General features: G+C 45.1%; 1 protein-coding gene across 1 annotated transcript in view; it reads left to right on the top strand.

Moving 5' to 3' along the window:
- LOC143365363 (uncharacterized) overlaps window positions 1-22,935 on the top strand; it is a 200,254-nt gene extending 177,319 nt beyond the window's left edge. Inside the window, exons 3-4 of the mRNA XM_076805473.1 lie at window positions 16,153-16,467; window positions 22,392-22,935. Of these exons, the coding sequence (XP_076661588.1) occupies window positions 16,153-16,467; window positions 22,392-22,736 (660 nt within the window). The 3' untranslated portion in view covers window positions 22,737-22,935. The remainder of the gene's footprint in view (window positions 1-16,152; window positions 16,468-22,391) is intronic.
- Window positions 22,936-26,771: the final 3,836 nt, after the last annotated feature.

Genomic DNA, 26,771 nt, shown 5'->3' with positions numbered 1-26,771 from the left:
CGAGGGCAATGCACTGGCGATACGATGCACCAGTTGCACCGGCCTCGTAACTAGGATAAGCCTCGGCGCAGAACCAGCATTACGGGAAAAAATCCATTGTAGCTTATGGGGCAATCGGGATCTCGAGGGGTTTTACATATCTTTATTCCCGCCCCTTACGACCTGTAACTCCGATCTGCCGAAGTACTATGGCTGCTCGATGCTTCTGCTTCGATCTGATGTTCCGAGCTTCTGCGATGTCTTCTCGAGAGACGTTCCTCTGAAATTTCATGGTGCTTCCGGAGGAAATAGCTTCACCAACGAAGCAAACGTAGTCGAAGATGTCTTCGTTCTGGATTTTGCATTAACTGGCGATAAGAAGCTGAAGAGTGTAGGAAAAAGGTGGAAACTGTTCAAGCTTTATTAACACTAAACCTACCACGGTCAAAATAACCGGTTTTCTATTTCGCAATTAATTACTGGAAATCACTGAATTTACTTCTTCATTTAAACACGCATTATAATGCAAATCCCTTCTCCCTTCTATAAGACGTTTCCCTTTTATATGTTTTGTGCTCGGTAGGTTTAGTGTTAAATAATCGTTTGACGTTCAGTCTTGCACACTATTCACTCTGATAATTCAAACTTGTCGAATTCAGCATTGTTCGTTTTCTGGAAGATAGCTAGGGAAAATAGTTTAATAGTAATCATTCCAAATCGTCGTTCCCGGAGGATTAAAGCCAACTGGTCTCGTATCGCACAAAATAGACCAAGACTTCCCCGAACCATTCAATTAAGAGCCGTGCGAACAATGAAATTTCTTCAGCGTTCTCGTCCGCGGATAAAGCTTCGACTATGATCGTCGACGATCGTTCTATGAATCGTCGAAGATACGGGCTGCCGGATGATCGCGTGTAAACAAGACACTCGACGAGCCGTGCTCGTCAGACAGGAGCGGAAATCGTGCAGTTAATTCCCCATTAGTCGGCCTCCATTATCGGGCGAGAAGTTCATCCGAGAGAAGTTCATCGGCATGAAAAGCGGTTAATCAAAAGGAAAACGAAGGTAACGAGCAATTGGTCCACTCGAGACCCCGCCTTCTCTCAGGTCCATTCTCCCGATATACATGCATAGTGTGTGTATACCGCTCATTCACGCGTCACCGGCGCGATTCCAGATTAGCGTGCATAAACAGTCGGAACTTTCCCCGGCGATTTTAAAAGGTTAACGTCCGCGAATTGATCTGTTCTCCCTGCCGATAAGCATCCGGAGCGGAGCTTACGGCGCAGCCGAGGTAAGAGGCACTTTTAAAAGCCATAATCTCCGGGAGCATGAGAGTTCCCGAACGGTCCTCGGCTATCTTTCGTCACGCGGCTCGCCCGGCGACCGATAAATCGATTCACGCTACTACGACCGCCCCGCCGGCTGATGCAAACCTCTACTTGTTGCGACCGTCGACGAACTAATATCGCGCTCGATACCCGGGCTATCGGGCCGACTTTTTTTTATCCTCGCTCGGTCGCGTAAAAAGACCCCCACGTCACTGTTCAATGAGACGATTAGGGTGGCCGATCACGCGACTTCGAACCGAGTCATGATTGAACGATCACCGCGGGCGCGGAGATCAAGGCCCGCTGCGTCCGAGAACCGGAGGATCGATAACAGGATTTCTTTCTTCTACAGATTTTCTAACGAGAATTTCTTTCCTTTAACGCGTTAAGTGCCAAATATCAACCCCAGAGATTCTTACGAAATCAGGGTAATTTAATTAATGAGACCGAAACTGGAAATGTAAAATGTATTGCAGGGATACTGACGAACATACTTTCTACTGTAGAATTTGGTGAGTTGCACTGTACTCTAGAGTGAGGGAAGATGGAAGGTAGCAATTTATGTGCTTGAAGAACTTGGGAATTTTTAACGCGTTAAGTGCCAAATATCAACCCCGAAGATTCTTGCAAAATCAGGGTAATTTAATTAATGAGACCAAAACTGGAAATGTAAAATGTATTATATGGGGTGCCGTCTTAATCCTTTTGAATTCGAAAGAATCCGATAAAATTCGGTTTATCTGGATATCTTATAATAAAAAATCACTGTCGGTCATATGTGACTGACGCGGCAATTAATCTCATGGCTGTAACAATTTTACCGTTTTGCGACTAGGAAATTTTTACTCTCAAAAATGTCAAATGTTTAATCAATGCGACACCTTTTCTCTTAATTCTTCTGCTTTTTAATTCACAATTCCGTTTCTCAGGGAAAATAGATCATTGTGCCTCGTTGAGAAATAAGCTAAAAATAACTCTGCAGATGGGCGATGAAATCCAGTGTTCATTTCAATATAGTTCGTGTAATCGGCAAACGAATAACTATGCACTGTTCGTAGTCTACTATGAACATTTTAGGAACATGGACAATATACGATTAGTTTCAATTCACAAATACAGAATACTGTGAAGTACATCTTTAGTTGTCATCACGAATATTGAATTTAACATAAGGGTAGTTACCCCCTTTTTACAAACACGAACAAATCGATTGGATTAATGATTGATTAACAAGTAGGCGATATAATGTACACCTTTAGTGTACATTTTCAGTTATTATCATGAATAGTATAGAATTAACACGAAACCTACCAAGCTTTAACATTATCTGGTAAATAAAAATGGCAACCCTGAATTTATTGAGATTGTCTGTAGTTTTCGGTATAATAAATGCTTGGACAAGGAAATTTGTTCCACTGTTTTCCATAAATTTTTATAGTTTCAATAATTGTGATATATAAAACCGGTCATTTTGACCGTGGTAGGTTTAGTGATAAAAATGGGGTAGTTAGCCCCTTCATCTGACACAATTTCGTGTTCGTTAAAAAATTATCTTTACCAAGTCATTGCATACTAAAAATCCAAGTCCCTTCAAGACAATCTCACAACCATCAATTTTCAAGGGATGCTTCCCATAAATTGGACTCTCCACTGACAACTACACATACATCTTCTATAAACACCTCGAACAAAAATGGCACGGTACACAGTATTATACAAACATTGCACAAACACGCAGCGGCTAGGTACGAACAAACGAGAAAATAAATGAATTCTGTTGCAATATATTTTTTTCTTGTCGACACAGAGCGATTTTCACCGAGTGCTCCAGAGTTCTAAAGTCCCGGGCTTTACAAGTTATTTCGATTGAAACGAGTCCTAAGTAGCCATTGTGCGGTCCGATTCAGGATTTCTTGTTTCGCGAGGCTCTCGGCGATCGACCGCCGAAGAAAATTGATCGACGGGAACAAAACGTGGTCGGGGCTGGCCGCGGGGTCCCGTGATAGAAGTTTAAAGGGGTTCTCCGTTTCCACGGAGGCCGTCGAAAGGGAAAGCTGCGGCCGTAAGGAGCAGTAACGAGCGCCGGGGGGATGCCGGGGCTCTCGCACTCCCGTATTGATCGCACACAATACCTTCGCGTAACAAAGACGCGTGCAATGTTCACGGGATGGGTCGCGAACCGGGCCGAGGCACGAGGAGCTCGACTTCCATGGGGTGGAATAGCTGGCGGACCCCGGGATCTCGCTTTAATTCGCCTGACACGATTATGGCTGAGCCACCCCCCTGGGCCATCTTTCGATTTTCGTGAATGCACTATAGGTTCTACCGTTCAATCATTTTTATGCGTTGCTGGAGGTAACTTGTGTGTTCATAATTTAAATTGTTCTTAGGATCCGCTAAAAATTCTTTAGCCATGAGATTTTAGAAATTATGAAATAATCTCTAGTAGGTCACATGTTAATAGAATGGGTTAAGTTGTATGTGTACTTGCAGGGATAATAATCGAAGTGACTTGCCGACTCATGACTGCACGAAACTGTGTGCTAAATTAATGTATAAATATCCGCAGTCGGTCGGTTATAGACCTTGTTCAACTATTTGAAGGAAAACATCATAAATAATTCAAAGTGCAAACGCGGAACGACATGGACTTAATAATATGTGGAACATATATTCTGTGGAAGATTTTTAGAGATTTGTAGAAGTTTCTAACGATCCTATGGCATTCCTAACATGTTACACGTATCAATCAGAGTGTCAAAGAGTGAAATCGAGTATGTAACACTCATGCCTGTACGCGTCCCTTGCTCACGGCGCAAAATCCGCGAGTAATCAGTTTATTCCACGTCCGTGGGCTCTCAGTTCGACGATTCTCTGGCACAATAGGTCGCAGAGTATTTAATCTACAGCCGGCAGGCCGGACGAACGACACGCTCGTTATTAGCTCTTGGAACGAAATTGAACCGCTAGAACAATGCTGTGTCCCCGCGCCGAGTGTAATTTTCGAGGGTTGTTGCCTAAACTTTCCAATTGCCATCTCCACCAGCAAAATTTTGTCTCTAGATCCAAGGACACACCTCCCTACTTTCTTCTCGAGCCCAATTTCAACTAATCCGTTTCTGAACTTCCTCGTCTGCTATCAAACTCCGTTTTCTACTTTTTCCGGATAATCATAACCTCTTCTAATTCTACCTTTCCGTAAGATTAAAAAACGAGTGCTATTTATTCGCACACAAAAGCGACTCCTCGGATTAAATCCCGCTGAATTATAACCACTTTGCGACACTCGCTTCCTTGTGGAATAATAATCAACGAGGAGCAAAAATTTCGTTTTCTTCGAGATTGCAGCGAATTAGTTAATTCGCTTATCGTATCTCGCGGATATTAATTCTCACGAAGACACGAGTCGATGATTCCCGAAATGATCGCCCGTGTTAGTCTCCGGCGTTACATCGAGGTAGCACAGGAGCAATAAAACGCGAGGAGCCGCTTTGCCATATTTTTCCTGCCGGTAAATACTTCTTATGCCTCGCAGATGTCCATTTTCTAGTGGACTCGGCCGCGAGAGCCCGGCTTCGAGGGTTATGCTACGTGAGTACACGAGCATAACTCTCGAGATCGGCTCTCACGCTACGTGCCTACACGAGGATAACTCTCGAGAGCAACTTTTATGGTACGTGTCTTCGCGCGAACAATACTGGTGAATAGCTCTGACGTCACGTGTCCCCGCGCGAATAATTCTATAAAATCGGTCGTTGTGCCTACGTGCTCGGGTCGCGGCGGCTGTCGGCGAGCGTCGTTTCACGGCGGACACGCGGCTTAACGTCACCGGGGCCGGCCCGAAGACGATAACCCCCGAAACTGCGCGCGGCGAGGAATTTCTGCCGAGCGTTTTCCGCGTCCGCGTCTGTCTCTTTCGCAGTTCCGGTCACCGGTGCACGCTGCGAGAGGAACAATCGCCAGGAATTTTTGTTCGTCAGCCGCCGCCGCCACGGCGTTATCGCCTCTTTATCGGGTCGCGCGATTAATCCCGCCGAGTCAGGGAATAATTCGAGCGGCGATACCGTGCAGTTTGATACGCGACGCGATCGAAACGTGCACCGTGTGCTCGCTGATAATATGACACGGTATCGCAATAACAATCGTCCACGAGGATCGCCGCTGGGAGACCATGGAAACTCTTTTTTTTTTTGTTTCAAACTGCGCGGCCTTTGAATGCGCTTGAAAGCCGCGTTTCGCAATCTAAATTAACGCTGAACCAGCCACGGTGAAAAGACTGTTTATTTATTCTATTCTTTATGTTGCATGCGCCAGGCTGCGCCGAAAGTTTTTGTCGCAATGCGTACGTTTCAGTATTGCTAAATAACACCTCGTCTGTCCGTTAATGTTTTATTATTTTCTCATACTCTTGCTTATAATAATATACATATTTCTCTTCCTCTTGCTTAGCCACGCAATTTGCTTTCTTTAAAAACTACTTTCATTTGAGTTACGCGCTTTACTCGGAAACGAAACGAACTTTCCGGATAACCTAATGTGAATCATGCAACGCAGACCCCTAGTCGAGGTTCCCATTTGATTATTGAGATTATAAGAATATTTCCGGGGAAATGACTGAGGAAAGTTCATTATTCAAGCACGTATGGTGATACCATACAAAATCTAAATACGTCAAATTTTCTTACTTTTATAATATGTTCTCCTAAAGAGATACATCTTCCATGCAATGATTTTTACCAATTTTTAGGAATTTGTTTTGGAAGAACCATCGAACTTTTTGTATCGGGATTTTGTACACGCATTTATACTTGTGTTTCGGGTGCATACTTTTTAAGGTATAAATAAACAGAATTACACGAGTTATATACATATACTTTCATAGGGTATATTCTGAAATAAATCTGATTCCGCTGTGTACCGAAAACAAAAAATTGAAGCAAATTAAAAACCTTGAATATTTGCAAAATGGCGACATCGTAACGCGGTCGGCATTACGGGTCTTTTATTCCCGGGCTTAAATGTTTATTACTCCAGGTTCTAGCAAAATCTGAAGAATTCTCAGAAGTCTCCAATGTAATATATAAGCGTCGCTTAAACGAAACTTTTGAATAATTTCACAATGAAAACCAAAGTTCGAAGGAAGAAATGAAACAAAGAAATTTTCGGCTCTAAACGTTAACACGTGCATAAATAAAGAAAACGATTGCGAGAAAAATCGTCGGCGGCTTTCAACTCAACGTTGCGGTTGAAACAATCCGGCGCGTCGGCGAAGCGAGCGGAGAGAATAAATCTCGCGATTGTGAAGCGTTTTTTTAAAAATCAAGCGACATCAAAATTTTGCGCTGACCCGCTCTTTTTATCTGGCCGTGTTTGCCTCTGGTTGCGGGCGCGCAGCGTACAGAGATCCCGGAGATTAACATCTCCGTGGCGTGTTTCGGCGCACTTGGAATCACTATAGATAGGCGGTTGTGTGCGGTTGTCGCGGGGCGTGCGATAAACACGGTTCTTCGTTATCGGCCTAATTGGGAACGCGACCGAGCGTGTCGCCGTTTTATCCGGCGCCCTTTAAGCAGTCGTCGCAGCGCGGGCGGCAGGAGGTTAATTGGCCGGTTTCCACGGACGACTTCCATCGAATTTCCATTAGCCGGGGAATAAAGCCGTTGTACGCAGTCCTCGTAGATCAGACGTGTGACCGCAACCAGAACCGGGAGCGCGAGCGCGTTCTCTCTGTTGTCTACTGCAGCGTCGCGTTTCAATGCCGCATCCTCGAGCCAGGGAAAGTGGTACGAGCGCCGACTGCAGACGAACCGGACGTTTTCCTTTTCATTCGCCTTTTTCCGCGAAACCGTCGGCCAATTCTCGCTTCGTTCCCCTGAGAGAAACAGACAATACTCAATCCCGCATGGTTTTTCTATTTCCGTCACGACAGGGTCCACGGATATATTTTTGCGACGTCAATCGTAACATTTACTCGACGGCCAGATTTTTCTGCGAAGTAAAACATGCAATATTTTCGTCGGCGAGAGTTAAACAGAGCCAAGCTTCCATTTTAGCATAAGTTGGAAACGAGGCATTCTTAATCCTTTGCACTCGAAAACGAAACATTTCTTCCGACCTAGAATATTTCCCTTCTATAGATTTTTTTCCAGGTTATATTAGGTCGTCCCAAAAGTTCGTGCCGTGGATTTGTTTGTATTAGTCAGCATTGAAAAGTATTGTAATGAAAAGCCGCAGAAATTTTATAGTGACGGTATGATGTCTTTGCCAAGAAGGTCAGAAGAGGTTGTGGAATGATAGGGTGATTACATATTTTATTTTGAGAATTTAAATGGTACAAGAGTAAACGGCACGAACTTATGGGACGACCTAGTACATACAAAAATGGTGCAATTTACTCGTACAGGACTGAAGTGTTTGGTAATTTATCGAATACAAACAAATTTAACAAAGTCAAATATATTTTGAATTCGAGTGCTAAGGGTTAAATTCTTCCGGTTTTCAGTGTTTTCTGTTTCTTCTATTTAAATTGTCACAAATATGTAAGCAGAATCTCTCGAGTTAAAAGTGATGTATCGTACGAAATAGAATTGCAAATAATTATAGAAGCATAATATTCAATATCACTGAATATACAGTTGAAATTAAAATTAGTGAATGAAACAAAAATGATTGTAAACTGCTACCAATAATTGAAAATATTGTAAAATATTTAAGTGATATTCATTCTGTTAACTGTTTCGCTTCGTTTTAAGAACCTGCACCTGTGTGCTTAATTGTTTTTAAGCATTATTTTCGTGCTTTTTCCACACTATACCATGCACTCTTTTAAATTTTCCTTGACACGTTAACTGCCACGTCAGTCGCACACGATTGACAGTGATTTTTGACTAGGTTTTCTAAATTCACTTTTTTCGAGACGTGTCCAGATAAACTGAATTTTATTAGGATCTTCAGAATCCAAAAGGTTTAAGACAGCAATCCCTATAATACATTCAAAAATTTTAGTTTCGTTTTTATTAATCATATTACTTTGATATTCGGCACTTAACGTGGTAATAGCAAATGCAAGGTTTGTCCTGGATTTTTCACGACGAGAGCGTACTCGACAAAAATAGTTAACAGGTTAATTGTGGATTGTTTAAATTTGTGGATTTTCTTGAAGATTTTAGAATTTGGTTTCTCCGTCGACAGAGGTGGGTAGTCGTAGAAGCGATTCCGAGGCTGCACAGGCGTCCGTCTTCTTTTATAGTTTGACATTAATTCGTCCTGCCGGTTGACAAACAGTGCCACGTAATCTCATTCTCTCTTCCAGTTTATCGTAGCGCATTGAAAGGTAGCGTTACCAAGCCGGCGATCATTTTGCTTACGGTCCCACGTTTCACCTACGACCGTAGCGTGTATCCTCGTATTTCCGTGCTTATAACACGCGTCGCCTCGATTTGTCCTCATAGTCGTCGCCGAAGCGTTCGATAGGAACGACTATCGTCGCTCTTCGCGGGGAATTCGCGTGTCCTACGTTTTTTCCGTGCGGAATTCGAATTTTCGAGCGAATTACCGGCGAAGAACGCGTGACAATTCTCGTCCCGCTCGGGGATAACGAGCTGGCGGGCAATTTTTGTGTCGTATCGCGGACATACTTCCTCGAAATTTTACAGTGACTGAATCCGAGATCGTGCGAAAATTTAACGACGAAGCGTATTAACGCATTGTAGTGCGTGCGTGGATCGAGGGAAACTGCAAGATGATTTTCTGACTTTCGGGATGGAATCATGCCTTTAAAAAGGAGCGCACGTTACGTATGTATGAAGGGAAAGAAGTACATACGACAATTTTTTCAGTATTCAAAATGCTCTGTGCTGACGTTGTATTTCATTGCTCTTCATCAATCAATTTCAAGCTATACGTCCATGTGCGGATTATTATTCGAAGTTACTGCTACAGAAAAATCTCGTTTCTTGGAAATACAAATTTTTTGGGATCAATCTACTCCCAAAACTGGAGTTCACAGATGAACATTTCCCAAGTGGACACTTGTAATTTTCAATAACTAATTCTCAAAAAGCTGCTAGTTGTCGCGAATTTGAACCGCCAGGATAACCCTTCCACTCGCGCGAGAGCAAGTTTCCGGAGTAGAACCCATTAGCGTATAGAAACACGGGTACAACCGAGATCATGCTTCCCAGTAGACGTTTCCCCTACACCAAAGACTCTAACTCTCTATTCTCCAGCGGCTACATATCGTAAGAAACCCACTCCGCGTCCAATCAAACCCAGTCCAGTTTTAACCTCCTCCTCGTGGTTCTTCAGGACAACTTCATCCCAAATTGGACACCTGGAACCCGGTGTAGCTTCGTCCCAAGTTTCGAAATCCGAAGGTGTATCACCACAGGAAGGTACATTCGAAAGTAGACCCATTACCGTCCACAAACATGGGAATCTCGCTTTCCACTAGACGACGTTGCGTCTGCTTCGAATCGTCCAAGTTCCATTGTCCGTGCGGTCGTCTAACGTAACAGAGCCAACTCCCACCTAATCGGGCCTAATTCAGCTAAGCTCGCCTAGCATCCTCGACGGTTTCCTCTTCGCAATTTGCTCGCGTTTCCCAGACCGCAATGGCTTCGCCGACGAGACGAGACGCTCTTCTCCACGTTCCCCCGGTTCGACCAAGCCCAGAGGACGAACCGGACAACGAGGCACAGGACACTCGCGTCTTCCCGTGCCGTTTCCTGTCATTTAGGCCGGCAAATGGATCACGTAAGCACGCTCGCGCGCCGAATGACGGACACCGGGAATTTATACGTCGGCCCAGTCACGGGCAATTGCCCTGCCCGTCACGGACCAGAATAATGTCGTGATACGTGCATGCCAAAACGACCGGGACGGGAGGAAACAACGGTGACGACCGCTGGACCCCACGGCTCCTCGCCGTGAACCTCTCCGGCTCGAGACGAACTGGCAGCCCTCGCGGCTGACCTTGCGACTCGTTAGCCCACAGACTCCTCTGCCCGACAGTCCACCGAAGCGCCAATGCGAGTCGCGCAGGCACCTCTAACGTTGCCTCGATCGAGGGCGAATTCATCTGCGTGACCCTTTGCACCGCTGACGAAACTCAACGGTGACTTCCTCGAGTCCACCATGTACTGTATATAATATTTAACCCTTCGGGGACGACGATAGTTTGCCTCTGTACGGTCCCGAAAATGTACCTCCTTGAAGCGATTGATTCCTGAGGTCTTTTCAAGTAACTTTTTCCTTTGCGAAAATCTGCTCCGAGGCTTCGTTAACGAGTTATTAACGAAAAACGCGGACCAATCGGAGCGCGGCAACAGCGGACGGATTCCTGTTCGGACAGGTCCCGCTCAGCGTGACGTAGGCCTTCGCTGTTGCAGCGCCCTGATTGGTCCGCGTTTTTCGTTAATAACTCCACAACGAGGCCGCGGGGAAGATTTTTGCAACGGAAAAAGTTGTTTCAAATGATCTCAGGAATCACCCCTGTCAAGGAAATACATTTTTGGGACACCCTGTATGATGTTACGATAATCTCTCGATGATTTAACCCTTAACGGTCCGGAAGTATTTCAAGTTTACTTCCCGCCAGGTCCAAGCTATTTTTCATACGAAGAGAAACTGTGGGCTTAACATTTTCATATCAAGTATAGAAAGGAAAATATTTATATTGTAGTGAAAATTTATTAGCATATATTCAGAGTAATAGGATATACGCGGCATTGGAGCCAGTAAGTAAAAGTGCCATGCCGCTTATATGGCGGCATTGGTCCGCTAAGGGTTAAACCTTTTGACATTTTTTTTTACGAAAAGTAAACAATAATACATCAGAACACACCACATCTAATAGTCTGATCTTTTTTAGGGGTTAAGACGCATTCGTTCCTCATTTTCTGAATTCAATGGTTTACTGATTTTCACGATTTCATGGTGAAAATTTATTATCCTTTTGCTCATTTTTGTACTCGCTTCTTTGGAATCAACGTTCACCCTCTTGTTACGCTTAAAAATTAGAACTCTATCTAACGCCTAATATCGGCGTCATATAATTTTTACCATTGCGTCCATTTAATATCAATTTGATTATAAAAAAAAAAGAAGGGTTAGTCTATCAATCCAGGACTTCTGTAGACGAAACAATACTAAACGGAGGTTACAGTTCGCGACACTCGGAGTTAACAGTCAGCTTTTTCACCGCGCAAAGCGAGAAACGGTCCTGCATCGCCTCGACTTTCTCCTGTCGTTCTTTTTCGTCGTGGACGACCAATTCAATTATTTCACCTACGGTTTTAACGGGTGTTCCAAGCGTCGCTTTTTTTTTTGTGTTTAAATGAAACGGCGCATTAATTCGCCACGCGATGTTCCCCCATGGCGTTTATTAATTTAATCTTCTCCTCGCGGCGTCGTAAACGCGCGCCGCGAAAGCCACGATCGAACCGAGCCGCGGCGCGACGACGGTTTCTCTCTCTCTCTCTCTCTCTCTCTCTCTCTCTCTCTCTCTCTCTCTCTGTCTCGCTCTTTCATTAGAGCCACGGTTAATCCGCTTCCGCGTCGAATTCGACGGACTCGTTATCGGTGTTCGATTTCACGCGGCGCGGAACGGTAATTTCGCTGGAAAAAAAATCGCGCGCGCCGCTCGAACAACGTGACGAATCGATGCGACACACGTTTCTCGCGGCAAGAAAAATTTTCCACGTGCTGACGCGGTATGGAATCAAATCGAGAGTGTAGAACCCGGTTCGAATATCGCATCCGATTCGAAAAAGTCACGTCCAGAAATTCATCCGACAAGTTCGCCACGTAATTCCTCGCACTCGAGTACTCGTGGCGCGATCAGTAGAAACGGTTGGCCACGATCAGACACTGTAATCGAGTCCCTAATTCGAGATCCCTAATTACAGAGCTTCTGCAAACCTCGTGCTGATTTCTAAACAGCCTGGCAAACCTGTGGTGACCTTTTCGTATTCGTTTAATTTCTTGTTCCATTATTAAAAAATGTTTTATTATTGGTTGGGGGAGTCGTAAAATAATCAATGGAACAAACAGGACAATTCGATATATCGCTTACCGTTTTAGATGGTTATTTCAAACCTTGATCCGGGATTTAAATCTTGTTCTAAATTGATCAACATTGTGTCTCTGCCATTCGAGCAAAGCTAACATTAATTAAATGGAAGCAGAGGCCGCCGTGCCATTTTTGTTATGTAGGACAAAATACTATGTCTTGGACAATGTATACCGAAAACAGCAAATGCAGGTCACAGTTTTCCACTTTCAAACTAGAGAACAACGTTATATCAATGTCGCATCAAATGTAGCGTCAAGATCATAATGGAATCTCATCTCATTAAGGGGAGCGGGCACTTTGTCGATACGTATAAGTAGACTGCGGACCTTTATGCAAAATAAAAATTATTTGCATCAACTGCAAGGCACAGGAACCAAATAGAAATTTATTTCTCTTATTAACACGTTAAGTGCCAAAAATCAATCCCAGAGATTCTCACAAAATCAGTGTAATTTAATTAACCAAACCGAAACTAGATATTTAAAATGTATTATAGGGGGGATACTGTCTTAACCCTTCTGGATTCTAAAGATCCTAATAAAATTCGGTTTATCTGGATATGTCACAATAAAAATGAATTTCTAAACCTAGTCAAAAATCACTGTCAGTCATATGTGACTGACGTGGCAGTTAACGTGTTAATAATTCGAATATATTGAAAATAATGTATACTAACATTCTTAAATTCTCTTAATCTTTACATTGCTTAAAACACCACCCACCCATTTTCCTAAAAAATGTCTATTATTCATAAATTCATGTTCCTTTTTCGAAGTAACCATCTGACGGATCGAGTTGAAATTTGGCATAACTTTACAACCGAGGGAAACCGGTAGATTCCGAGGAAAAGGATCGCAAAGCTTATTTGCTGGGTGCCGACAAAAGTGTCCCCCCGTTTTAAACGATTACAAGCAAGAAAGACATTTCCCAAGCAGTTCAAAACTCTCGCAAAAGGGTAACAAATATCCGATTTCTTCGCGAATTCCGGCAGATCCGCGGAGCGTTATATTGAACGCGAGGACATAGCTCGTATACACTCGCATCCTGCAAACAAATCCGTTCGCAGAGTCCGCTGTCTGGAACGGCAGTCGTAAGGTGGATCCAATAAGAATCCTCTCTCCGGCTTTCAATCGTCGCCGATTTTACGATCGATACTCGAAAATTTCCCGATCCCGCGATAAAAATCCGGTCGTCGCCAGTCGGTTCTCTAAAAATTTTACGCCCGACGAACGCGTCTGGGACGATCCGTTCTGTCGCTCGGCTATAGATCGCGTTTGTATCGTTATCTTATTCCGCGTATACGATCCTCGCCGATCGTAAACCGACGCCGGAAGACAGTGGCCTGCCTCCAACCCTCTCCGGTTTCATCCCCCTTATACAGGCCCGGCGTTTTAAGGGGGTCGAAGTTTTGCGACACGCTCGTCGCGTCTCGCGAATGACGCGCGAGGCGGCTATGATATTTAGTGGCTGTCGGAACGGTCCACTTACCGTCTCGGAACATCATCGTTACCGTTAAGTGTCCCCGGTTATTTCTGTTAGGTAATGCGTCGAGCGGCAGTAACCGCAGGTGGTTGATAAATTATTAATTGGCTGCCGCGATCGAATTCGGACGGCGAGACACGCGCGCTTTGTGGTCACCTCTTTTCCGAGACTTGTTCCTCTTTTACGGCGCTTCCGACGTCACTATACCCGAAGTCACTATTCTACCAAACGGTACGAGTCTCGTGCTATTACAATGGGTTCGATATGAAGGAACGTGAGCGTTTTGCGCGACGCTGTAATTAGCACCTAAGGTGTCGGTCACGTACGAGTCAATGTGTTGATTAACGAAAATCTAGACATAATTGTGCAAAATACACGCAGTGTCCACGTAATTTTATTGTATCAACCTATCCCTGTATAAACTTGCCCCGGTGTGCCGTCTTAATATATTAAAAAGTAAATATTATAAATAATAAGTGAACGATGGCAGAATTTTATCGAATAAAATAGACCTCATATTGAGCACTGACATTTAAAAAATCTAGTATCACGGTGGCCGCAAGGTCTTGTCAATTTTCTTGTTCGATTTGACACGTTGATTGCCATGTCACTCATATTTGTCTGATGGAACTATTTTTCGGGACATAAAAATTCATTTGTGTGATAACTAGACTGCGGATTTTATAAAATGACAAAAATTGGTAACCGCAATTTAGAACAGTGGACATATTAAAAAGATTTAAGAATATCGGCGTATTAAACTTAATAAAATAATTGAAAGAAGAAATAAATTTTTATGTCGCTCCTGCGTCTTGCAATCGATGCAAACATTTTTTATTTTGCACAAAGATCCGCAGTCTGACATATATAGAGTCCGCAAGCTTTGCTTATGTTCTATGAAATACGCATAAGAGGATTAAAAATGTAAATGACATAGTGAATTTTAGCTTCTGAGTTTCAATTTTTATGGTTACCGAGTTGAACATGTTAAGCTATGCAACTGGACCCTTTGGCCACTCCAAGAGCTCAGTGAAACACCAAAAGACAGGAAAAGATGTGTTAGAAATTAGTTGTGAATAAAACTGATGCAATCTACAGTGAATTCTCATTACGAGTCAGTGCCAACCTTACAATTTGGAGTCGGTGGAACTACCCACACCACCACGGTGAGGGGACGAAGCTACACTACCGGCCAAAAGTAATTGCCCACATATAAAAATCGCATAATTTTCTTAAAATTGAACCAAACGAGTTGAGATTTCTTGACACGTTAAATGACAAAGTTTACTAAGTAACGGGTAAACGAAATGTTGAAAAAATTGGTATTGGTCGGAATTGCGAAGAAAAAAGTTAAAGTAAATTTTTTCAACTTTTTTATCCAAGCCTGTAATGAAACTTTATTCAATACGTTTTGTAGATCAACGTCATTTATATACACGGTGAAAATTTCATCCAAATCGGTTAATATCGTTATGAGTTATAAACATTGAACTGTGATCACATAAGGGTGAAATTCCTTGACAATGCCGAATATCTGCGACTTTCATTCTTAAGCTCTCATCTTGAAATGTTTATTGCTCATAGCAACGTTCACCGATTTAGATGAAATTTTCACCATACACATAATTAACGTAGATCTACAAAACGTATTGATTAAAGTTTCATTACAGGCTTGGATAAAAAAGTTGAAAAAATTTACTTTAACTTTTTTCTTCGCAATTCCGACCAATACCAATTTTTTCAACATTTCGTTTACCCGTTACTTAGTAAACTTTGTCATTTAACGTGTCAAGAAATCTCAACTCGTTTGGTTCAATTTTAAGAAAATTATGCGATTTTTATATGTGGGCAATTACTTTTGGCCGGTAGTGTACGTGCAACGTTGTAACGGGGAAAGACATTTTCTCAGTCTTCTTGTCACTATCGCTTAGGTGTCATAGGCTTTTATGACTTGTAGACGGATATGACTCTTAGGTTTCCAGCGTGCCCCGTGTATTTCACATGCGACGTTCGGTGACAACCTCAGATTTTGCCTAAAATTTATTTATTTTAGAGTCGTAACGAGAATTCACTGTATTGCAGAGTAATGAGATCCAGGATGCATCATGGTACTCTGATGAACTCCTGGAAGTGGAATAGCGTCTGGCTATCCGCCTCAGATTTCCCCCAAAAATAAGCTGTCGCTGGCAGATATGTGTTTGGCAAGGGTTCGCGCTAACGAGGGGATGAATCAGGCTGGAAGTGCGGAGAGATCGGAAGAACTGGACGAGTCTGTTAATTTCGCAGATGCTGTCGGTGAGCCCAGGAATGGAGGTAGGCAGTGGCGGTCACGGTGGCCTCGGCGGTGGACTGGAGGGTGATCCGAGCGGTGGTGGCGCCGGCGTGGGCGGCGGCGGGGGCGGAGGAGGCGGCGGAGGAGGCGAAGGAGCCACCGACGGGATGCAGGAAGCGATGGTCGCCGCCGCCAGGGATAGGGCGATTCGCGCCGGAAGTGTCCGGCAGGACCTCGCCCTCGACCTACCCCCACGGCTCCAGCTTCCGGACGGCGAAGAACGTCCCTACGGAGCGCACACCGCCCTCCACCTGCGCGACCCTGAACAGGTGAGCCCACGTCACGCTCTTCTCAAAACGGCGAACCTTGCGGACCAGCCACAGATTTCGATGATTTTTGGATATCTTGCAGAAATCGATACTGCGAACTACTTTTTTCTTTACACATTGACCGCGAGATTTTCATGCAACGGAAAATTAAGATTAAAACTTTGCGATTTATAACATATCCAAAAGGTTCATGTTCTGCAGGTTCGCCGCAATAACTCCGTTCCTACCTCTATTCATGAATAGAAAAGTTGTAATCGCGACGAAGAAGTGTCCTACGACGTTTCGCAAGCATTTCATTCAACCCCCAAATGCTGAGGAGGCTTTCGACGCAAATGACGCAATGATCGCATAACTGGGTCAAGATCCCGTATGCGTTCTTGTCGAAAACGAATATAAGACGCACGGTGAAATACAATAAAGTTCAATTGACTGTTACTTTTTAACTTTTTACGGACGATGGATTTTGAAAATGTTGGAAATATTTTCCTCGGCAAGCTGAATCCTTTATCAAAGTCTTCAGTTCGGAGAAACGGAATTATATCTTTTGTTACTACAATAGTTAAATATTTTTGTCGACTTTAACCCTTATGTCAATAACCAAAATGTTCTACGATATTCAATGGCGTTGCATTTTATAGATTCAAGACTTTCTTTATGCAAAATAAAAACCGTTCGCATTAATTCCAAGGCATAGGAACCACTTAGGAATTTATTTCTCTTTTTAGTGATTTTATTAAATTGATATACTGGTACTCTTAAATTCTTTTAATATTTTTATTAGTTGGTCACCTACCTATCTAAAATCTGTAGTCTAAAAATATGTAAAAATCTTCAATTACCTTGCTAATTGTCAACACAAACGTTAAGGAAATTTAAAAAGAAATTGTAAGTGATTACCCAGGTACCCGGTTACCGGCATAATGATTAAGAATTGAATAAACAAACTTGATTTTGACAATATGGCGACATCATGAAATCGTGTGTAGAACGAATGTCAGCTTAACCTCAGTCTTCGGAAAGTGCATCAAAGAAATTCTCCCCTGCAGAGGAAAATTTTCCCCTCCAACTGAAAGAGCCTTTACGGTAAAAATGCAGAAAAAAATGTCTATCCTGTCTATCAGTAAAGTATCTTCTTACGGATTCTTCGTCCGTTGCGCATCGCAATTTCGAATTACGATAGGTTTTTGAATATTTAAAGTGCACTGTCGCATCAAACACGGCGTTTCGAGAAATCCGTTGCCGGCGGCGCGCCCGTTAAGCCCGAGCCTTTTTAGAGGCGGCATCGCAAGGACGAAATTGCGTCGCACAGAGATCAAAGTCCTTTGAGCGAGCCGTTTAAAGCCGTCTTTGAGCCGGGCGCGTGAACACAGCATTCGAGAGCCGCGACAGAAGCTCCGCAGTTTCCCGGTCGCGTTTCCATTTATTAAACGGCCGTTGATTAGCGGCCGGTAATAAGCGCGCGTTTTCGAAGAGGCGCGCACCGCGCCGCCGGGTAATAACGCGTGTAAAAAGGATAAATTGTCCACGGTCCGCGTACCACCGTTCTGGAAACCAGCTCTCGCATTCAGGCGTTAGGCCAGCGCGCGACGCGTAGGTGTTGAACGCGCGGACCCGCGTTTTATCGAAGCGGCGCTCGTATCGTCCGTTAATGTCGCAGTTTTCCCGGGTGTCCATTAGCCGGCGCGCTGCTAATTAGCCCCGTTGATCGCAATGTTCCGCGAAATTGTCCTCGCGACTTTGGATCCGCGAGCTCGTCAAACGTCTGAAGGGATGCAAAGGGAATTCCGCGAGGGTGTTTCGCGAATTTTTCGCGATCGTTAGATTGCGCTCGAGTGTAGATTCCCGCCCTCCCTAGATCCCCGCAATTGATATCGACCCGAACGCGCTAATTGGCTCGGAATATTCCAAGGCGCAATCAACGCGCCGAGCAGGTCCGCGTTACACGCTCGGCACCCTCTTACAATGTTCCCGATGGAGCGGAGAGCTTTTTCGAGGCGCTTAATCGGGTTTCTTCGACGGACTTGATTTCCCTGGGGAGATCAGCCTAATACTCGCTCGATATCCCGAAACGTCGCGGGACGCGATCCACTGTTCACACCCAGCACAGGATTCTGCTCCGACACAGCTATGGTGCAGCCGTATGCTCTTCGTTTTCACCCCTAATTCCTGAAATGTATTCCGAACCACTTGCACTGCGATCTATCTTACGGCTACAGCGATTAGAACTTCTTTGTAGTTTATGATTTCCTTGAAGCAGAAGAAAATGTACATCTATTGTCTGTCCAATATATTCTCCAATGGCTGTACATTGATAACAGCGAAATACAATTTTATTTCCATTTATAGGAAATTAATAACCAGACCGCGGACCTTTATGCAAAATAGAAATTTTGTGCATCAATCGTAAAAAGTTCTTCCTTTCTTTAATAATTTTATTCGGTCGAAAATAATACATTGATGCTTCTAAATTCTCTTAACCTTTACACAGTTTTAAATTGGACATTCGCATTTTTATGATAAATACATAAAATCCGCAGCCTACTAATAACATACATTCAAAATTGTTCAAAAATTGTTATTTACATTCTGTCTGAAAAAGCACGGCCAAAAGAATATTTCAAAGCCGTGCGCGCAGGTAAGACAAAATTCGCAGTGCACGTCCACGTTCATGTGCTCAGGAGATTTGCTTTTCAAGGGTCCACTCGGGACCCGAAGACCGCAGGGAGTCCACGACGTAGACTCACCCCCGAAAATCAGCAACAATGGCCGAGTGGGCCATTTTGCGGCGGTGTCCTCAATGAACCGCATTTCCGAGAACGTTCTCGCAACAAGGAAGCGAAATGCGGGATCGTGTTCTACCCTTTCGAGGCTTCTGGATGCCAGCATCGAGCTGAAGCGCGTCTTCTGGACGGCTCTCGAGGATCACCGGTTAGAATTTCAGTAATTCTACGCCCCTGCCCGGTTGCGAGTCGCTGGCCCGTTCGCCGTTCGAGAAAACAACACGCCTCTCGCATTCTAGCATACGAACTGTCCCCGGCGAACGACCCGAAAAAATATTTATTTATTCGCGGCGGATTCCCGTTTGCTACACCGATTCCTATTGCGCTTCGTCATCGACGAGCGTCCGCGAATATTAAACGACCGCCGCCGGGGTCACGGGTGGTATTCCGCTTGATTGCCTCGGAACGCGTCGAATCGACGTCTGCCACCGATTTCCGATTTTTCTTGATACACGCCGATCACTCGTTTCTGCTTCAGCCACGGTCGCTGGAGATTTCAAGTTTCATTGCTGCTCACCTGTTTCACTGGACTTTTCCGAACGTTCACGCCCACCGTAGAATTACTCGGATAATTGCAGATTTTCGATTTTCTTGACAGGTGGACGCCGATTGGTTCTGGGCTCGGCTTCGATCGCTGTTGCTCATTCGCTCGGTAGCTTTTCCTGAATATTGACGCCCGTGTGACATGTAGGCAGTCGTAGATGAAGAACTAGGATCGCGAAGTATGTGCGAAGAAAATTGTATAATTAGTTGGGTCAGATAATGATTGAGGGGTGCTGAGATATTCAATGGTGTGTACAATTTTTCGTGGACATTTCTTGATCAGAGAATACTTCAAGGAATGCAAGCTATGTTTTCCAGCCCTGATGAAAGCATCTCCAATGTTGGCCAAATTTGGGAATATTAATCTTGAACGAACGTCCTAAAACCTTGCCAGCAATTATTAGACCGTGTTTGTTCCGGTGAATCATCAATATAAATATTTGTATCGAATTTGTGAAGAAGAACAGTGGTAAAACAACCTCCTGTATGAAATATTTGTGTCAATTGTTCGCACACTTGGTTTCGTAGCATATTTTATTGTATTTCAATCGGATTCGCAATGAATGCATAAAAATCGAATTACAACATCCCCGGTCTATTTACGGGAGTCACTTGCCAAAATTCATCGTTAACACATTCGCTGCCAACCACGTCCTCACCACGTCCGTACTGGCAGTGGTTGTTTCCATTAAACAACCATCATTAAACGTCTGTTTCTCTTCCTTATCGTGTTTTTCACATGTCCCCATTGTCCAAGTAAAAACCTAAAAACCGTTGAAATTTTCGATCCGTAGATACGAGGCGCCAATGACGCAGCACCGCGTCATCGGGCGCCAATGACTCGAGCTGCGTGCCGAGCCGCAAAGGACCACTGAATCGTGTCGGCGGCGAACGTGTTAAAGAAACTCTATCCGTAGAAAGAACCACGGGAACCGAGCTCCGCCGCTAGGAAACTTAACGTTCGAGCTCCGATTGGCAATTACCCGTCGAGACTTCCGGGTGTAAACCGTGTTATCGAGAAGGAGCTTTATCTGAATTCCGCCGGCGTAGAAGACGCTTTGACACTGATCTGTGTCAGTAAACTCTCCGGCTCGCATACTCTGTGTTCACTGTGCCGGAACGTTGATCAGCCAATCGGTTTAATTGCCCAGCTGATCAATTAAAAACCGGAGAGGAGCGCCGCAGATGGGGTTCAGACGGTAGCCCCATCTGTGCTGATGGCGCTCCGGGGCTGAAGAACCGTGAACCGTAATTTCTACTGCTTCCTACTACGGGCTAATGTTGAATCCGACCAGGATCATGTTCTCGCAGCACAGAATCTAGTATCAGTATGTCTTTAAAACTCCATGGTGGCTACGAATGCTGGCGAAACGTTCAAATGCGTGGAAAGTGGGCGTCCTTTTGAATAGGTCCCATTATGATGCCCACTTTGTTCACAGTTACCTAAAAAGACCTTGATGCAACAACTAGGCAAGTCCAGAATCGTACCAAATAATCAGCAGTAGACAATAATGAATTCGTCATTATTCGAGCCCTAACCCCTGGCACTATTAACTTCCTTAAAACCGAAATAAAATTCTATTTTGTCGTTGTCAACATATGGCCAGTGGAAAATACATAATCATTAGATTTGATGCATTTATGACAATAATGGGTAAGCACGATTTCAAGCGGTCGACACATTAAAAAGATTTAAGGGCCCCAGCGTATTGGTTTTTAGCTTCATAGAATAATTAACCCTTTGCACTCGAGTGGTGACTCTGAAGCACCACTAGAAATTGTTGTGGCATTATTTCAAAGAAATTACAAAAAATATTACAATGTATTTGCTACATTACAAAATTTGTATTTAACAGATTACTAAGCATTTACATATTATATGTGGAAATCGGATCAGTTTCGTATGAATAAAATGAAAATATTCTAAAGACGAAAGAAAAATTTAGTTTTAGAATGAAAATAGCGCCGAGTGCAAAGGGTTAAAGAAAGAGAGACATTTTTATTTCGCTCCTGCGTCTTGCAATCGATGCAAATATTTTTTATTTTCCATAAAGATGCGCAGTCCAATAGTCATACAATGGATGTAAATTTCTCTTTCATTTTCCGAGGAATTCTGAACGACAAAGAGACTTGCCCGGTTCTTGCAGGAAGGTCTTCAGGATCTTCGGGCCTAGGCTTGCGTCTAGAGTCTCGAGACAGTGATGTATGAAGCTCGAGTTTTCGAAGGTCCAAAGTTCAGTTTCTAAGGCTACAATTATACAAAGCTTAAGCTTCCATAGCTTCAACGCTCAACTCCTGGCGCTCTTGGCGTTCCAGTAGGAAAAAGAAATGTACAGCAATTCTATGAATATTCAAACGCATCCTGGCAATACGGAAGACTCGAGTCTTCGAGTTTCAAGCTTGAGCGTTGAGGACCGCAGTTCTCACAGCTCAAGGTTCAAACCTGGAAAGCTCTCCAGCGTTTACGCGACTCGAGTCTTCAAAGCCCAGTACTCGGAGCTGATTTTAACAACACTAGTCTCGGGGCAGTAATGTTAGTCGGGGGGGAGGGGGAGAGGGGGAAGTGTTCCGGTTGTACTGACAGCGTTGCGTTGTTTTCAGGAGAGCGAGATATACCAGAAGTGCGTGCGACCGCCGCCAAACCGGACGGTGTTTGACAGCGAGAGCCCGCCGCCTTACAGGAGCCAATCGGCGCTGTTGGACGCGCCGGACCGGATAGTGCGTTGCCACAGCGCGGGTAGCTCGTTGCTGAGGGTGTTCCGAAAGTTCCCGAGCCCCGGCAGCTCGACGCCGGCGGTGGTTGTACCACCGAGAAGGCCGACCCTGTCCAGTTATTCCGAGTCGAGCAGCAACCTGAGCAACCTGTCCAGCCTGACGGTGGTGCCTTGCGAGACGGACGAGAGCCAACAGCAACAGCACCACCACCACCATCAGCAGCACGTCTGATCCGAGGCGCGGCCGAGAAGAAGGAGAACACTCGAGGCCACGATGACACCGGGGAGAGAGTTGCTCCTCGAGGTCGACGGACGCCGAACAAGGATCTCGTGGAAACGGCGACGAGCCGGCGACGGAGGCGGAGGCGGCGGCGTGGACCAAGCGGACCGAAACAAGGAACGAGCTGACGAAGACGGGGCGCACGCGCTACACGAAGAAAAACAAGAAGAAGAAGAAGAAGAGGAAGAATACGAAGAAGAAGAAGAAGATGATGATGACGCTGAAGAAGACGAGGTGAAGAAGGACACTGGAATCGTCGTCGTCGTTCTGCCCTCGAGAATCCTCGAGGCGTCGAGGATCCCTCAAGACTGACTCGCAGGAGAAACTTCGGCCAGCCGATGCTGCCTGCCTCCTCGTCCCATAGGTGAAGCGGATCGGTCGTGCGAGTGCGCGCGGCTACCATCGCTCACTCGGGGGAGACGGAAAAGAAAACCAGAGAGGACAAAGTGAATTCGGATGATGATCCTCCTACACGACCGGCAGTGAATGGTACTCCAACGTGTTTCGGGTACGGGGAACAACGTCCTCACCGTGAAGTGGAAAGAGAGAGAGAGAGAGAGAAAGAGAGAGCGAATGAGTGAGTGAGTGAAAGGAAGAGGAAAGGAGGATAGAGAAAGAGAGAACTGGGCTGCTTTCGGGTGTCGTGGGTCGGTCCTACGATAGCTTCCTCGATGCCTCGTCGCCTGACAGCGATCCCGAAGAGAGGCCAGTCTCGGAGCCTAGATCTCAGACAATTCCAAAGCACTGAAACGAAGCATGTCGGGTTAGTCAGCGACACACGCGGCGAACGACGATGGGTGGGGGGAGGGGGGGGGGGGATGGCAGAAATGGGACGAGTGTCTTGCACGAGGGACGAGAAGACAAGGCCTACACGAACGTGGATCGAGGACCCACGCCCGAAAGGATCCCCTTATTTCCGCGACAAGCTTCGCCGTCCTCCGGGCAAGAATAGATAGACCACAAGGCGGGAAGTAGTAGTGGAAGAAGAAGGAGAAGAAGCATCGTGCGGCAAGCAAACGCGACCTACGGACGATCGATCATCGAGTGGAAGTTTGTTCTCTGCGACAAAAGACTTAGTAAATTATTTATTGGCGATAATTCGCGCGCGAGACCTGCGCTCTATCGACGCGGCGAGCGAGCAGGCGGGAGTAACAGGACGAAAAACGGAGGCCCTGGGGTCGCGATCGGACGCCTCGGGTCGTCTCTCGGGTAAATGACGAATGCGATGTGTGCGTGTCTCTTGTATGAATGACAGACGAAAAAGCCCCCCACCCCCGTGATCGGATCGGATCGAAACCGGTCGCGAGTTCGAACGAGAAAGAGGAAATAGTACGCGAGAAGAGGAGTATGGAAGTTGACGAGCGCCCGCGCGTGCGGTCTAGAGAGGATGCGGGATGTGTAGACACGGGTCTGGTTCGCATGTGTATGGCTAAACGAGAGCGTGTGCCTGCGAGCGAGCGAGCGAACGAACGCGAGAGAGAATCAGAGGAAAAGTAGTGCCAAGAGCGTAAAAAAAGAAACTCTGTACATATTAGGTTAGGTAGTTCAATATCAATATAATTATTACGACTAAAAATGATATGCTATATACTGATTAAAAGTAATACCTTACACCACGCATAAACACGAGTTGACGCGCCGCGAACCGCTTCGGGACGCGCGGCGATCGAACGGACACGGACCAGGAAGAATCGATGCTCCTCGAGGAGAGGTTCGCTCGAAACATCAAATTCTATATAATCGTTGTAAATGCGCCGATCGTCGCCCGTCGTTTGTTCCGTCAGCCGCGCGCAAAATCTATGTGTACAGCGAAACGAAACGAGCGGAATTTAGGCGAGACTTGTGGTCGACTCAGGAGGGGTTGACAGAACAACGACGGCGGATGTTTTCGATAAGATTTTTTGTTTTGCTGAGAAAAGCATGTTAGTCCGGCTATCGACGGAGAGAGGGAAATGCAGGAGATATTGGTATTCACGTTTTAGTGATTGGTATCGGTCGAAGAGACTAGTCTGCCGGCGAAGATGCGCAGGAGATCGATTCGCTTGGTAACCGAAACTCCCGAGGAGCTGCGCGCCCCGTCGCGTTTCCGATGGCTCGCACGATGTCTGATATAACGCTACTTTATTATTATTCAGATAGATAAGGCTTCAGTTTTTGACGAAATAGGACGAGATCTGCCTTGATGACGAACCGAGAGTCGACGAGCTGGTCCGTTGCGCTCTTTTCTTCGTTTTTTCGAATCGATTGAACGTTCCTGTAAATTTTTCTACGAACACCGTTCCGAAATTGACGGCGTTGTTTCTGCTAGGCGAAATGTTATCGATTTTCAATTTTACCTTTTTCTTTTCATTGAAAGCAATTGTACTCTTTGTTTTACAATTTCTCTGATGCATAAATGAATACCTATCGATATGAATTCGTTTGTCGTAAGGGAACAGTTTCATTAGTGCAATTTGAAGGACCCAACCTGTAACAGATTCGCGACACACACACACACACACACACACACACACACATCCGCACGCGATTTGTAAAGATGTAATCGAGCAATCGATCGCGTCGACCTCGGTTCTCGAGCTCGGTACAGAACGAAACTACTGAAGTATCTCATGAGAAGTCACCAATTATTGTAATCCTTAAATCTGTAAGAACGAAGGGGTAAATTTTCAAATAAATTACCGACAGGTTAGGTCACCCCGTGACCCTGTGGTCCAGGTGTGTACGTCCGTGGCTCGATCAAAAAGAGCATCTGAAAAAGAAACAAAATTAAAGGAACGTCCACGAAATCTTGCTGATACTAAGCTGCGGAATTATAGATTCTGTGTCGCGCGATGTGCACACCTGAGACCATAGTACACGGGGACCAGCGATGAACCAACATTTGGCGTCGAATATGCGTAACAAAACGAAACCAATGCCGATGAAACAGGAAAACAAACACATGTATTCACGCGTATGTGTACATACAGAGGAAAAATCCGATTCTTTCAAGAAATGTCCGGGCAGTTCTACACACACACACACACACACGCGCGCATACAAACATCCATACATGCATACACGCATACATACAAAGTCAAGCACAGAAAACACGACAACTTGACCGTTTCTCTCAGCGGCGCAGAGCTGAGAGTGCCGAGGAATCGATCCCAATTTGTTCCATCGTTGAAAATGTGTTCACGCGCATGCAATATTAGGTGATGAAGAAATTTAATCGTAATTCTCTATGTAAAGAGAGGAAGCAACAAAAGGGACGAGAGGGGGATTAGAATCGAGGGGAGAAACGAAAAGAAAAACGAGAGACGGGAAGAACGAACAATAGCGGACTATAACGAAAGAGATGAGAATTCAACGGTCCCTCGCGATCGAACGAGAGGGTAATCGATGAGAGGATGCGAGAGGATAGAGCGACTGCGTGTGTGACTGAGAGCGCGAGAGTAAACAGATAACGCTAAATCCAATGGGTCTTGTGCAAGCCTCGGTTAAATTAAAACTGTTATCGACTTAGATTAAATTTTAAACGGTCCAGGAAGCTCTGGGAACTCGGGACGATTACGACTCCGAGCTTCGTCATTGTATATTATCATTGGAGATAACGCGGTACTGCCTCGCTGCATGTCCAACCGCTCTGTAGCGGATCAATGATCTGGCACAACGTTGCGCGACGAGCATTGAAATTTTTTTATTAGACTTATAACGCGGAGTCCGCGGGGAAACGTAGAAAATAATCGCGACACCGCGGGAGAATTGCGTGTCAGGAATTTCCGTGGGCTCTTAAGCGTCGAGCAACGTTGTTCTAGATTTCGGTTCAGGTGTAACTGTCGACTCGACCTCGTCACTCGTACCCTGGAGGTCCCGCTCGGATCAATACTACTCAAACTTTAGCCTTCGAGGAAACCGAGACGCCGAGCACCGGCACAACGACCGGTGTCGAATAGAAAACTCCTTTATTTTTATTAATAGACTCGCCGGTTTTTGTTGACAGAA

Source organism: Halictus rubicundus, chromosome 2, assembly GCF_050948215.1.
Source record: "Halictus rubicundus isolate RS-2024b chromosome 2, iyHalRubi1_principal, whole genome shotgun sequence".
In the NCBI taxonomy this organism is placed as follows: Eukaryota; Metazoa; Arthropoda; class Insecta; order Hymenoptera; family Halictidae; genus Halictus; species Halictus rubicundus.
The sequence above is the reverse complement of the archived record's forward strand: the minus strand, read 5'-3'. Positions and strand labels throughout refer to the sequence as shown.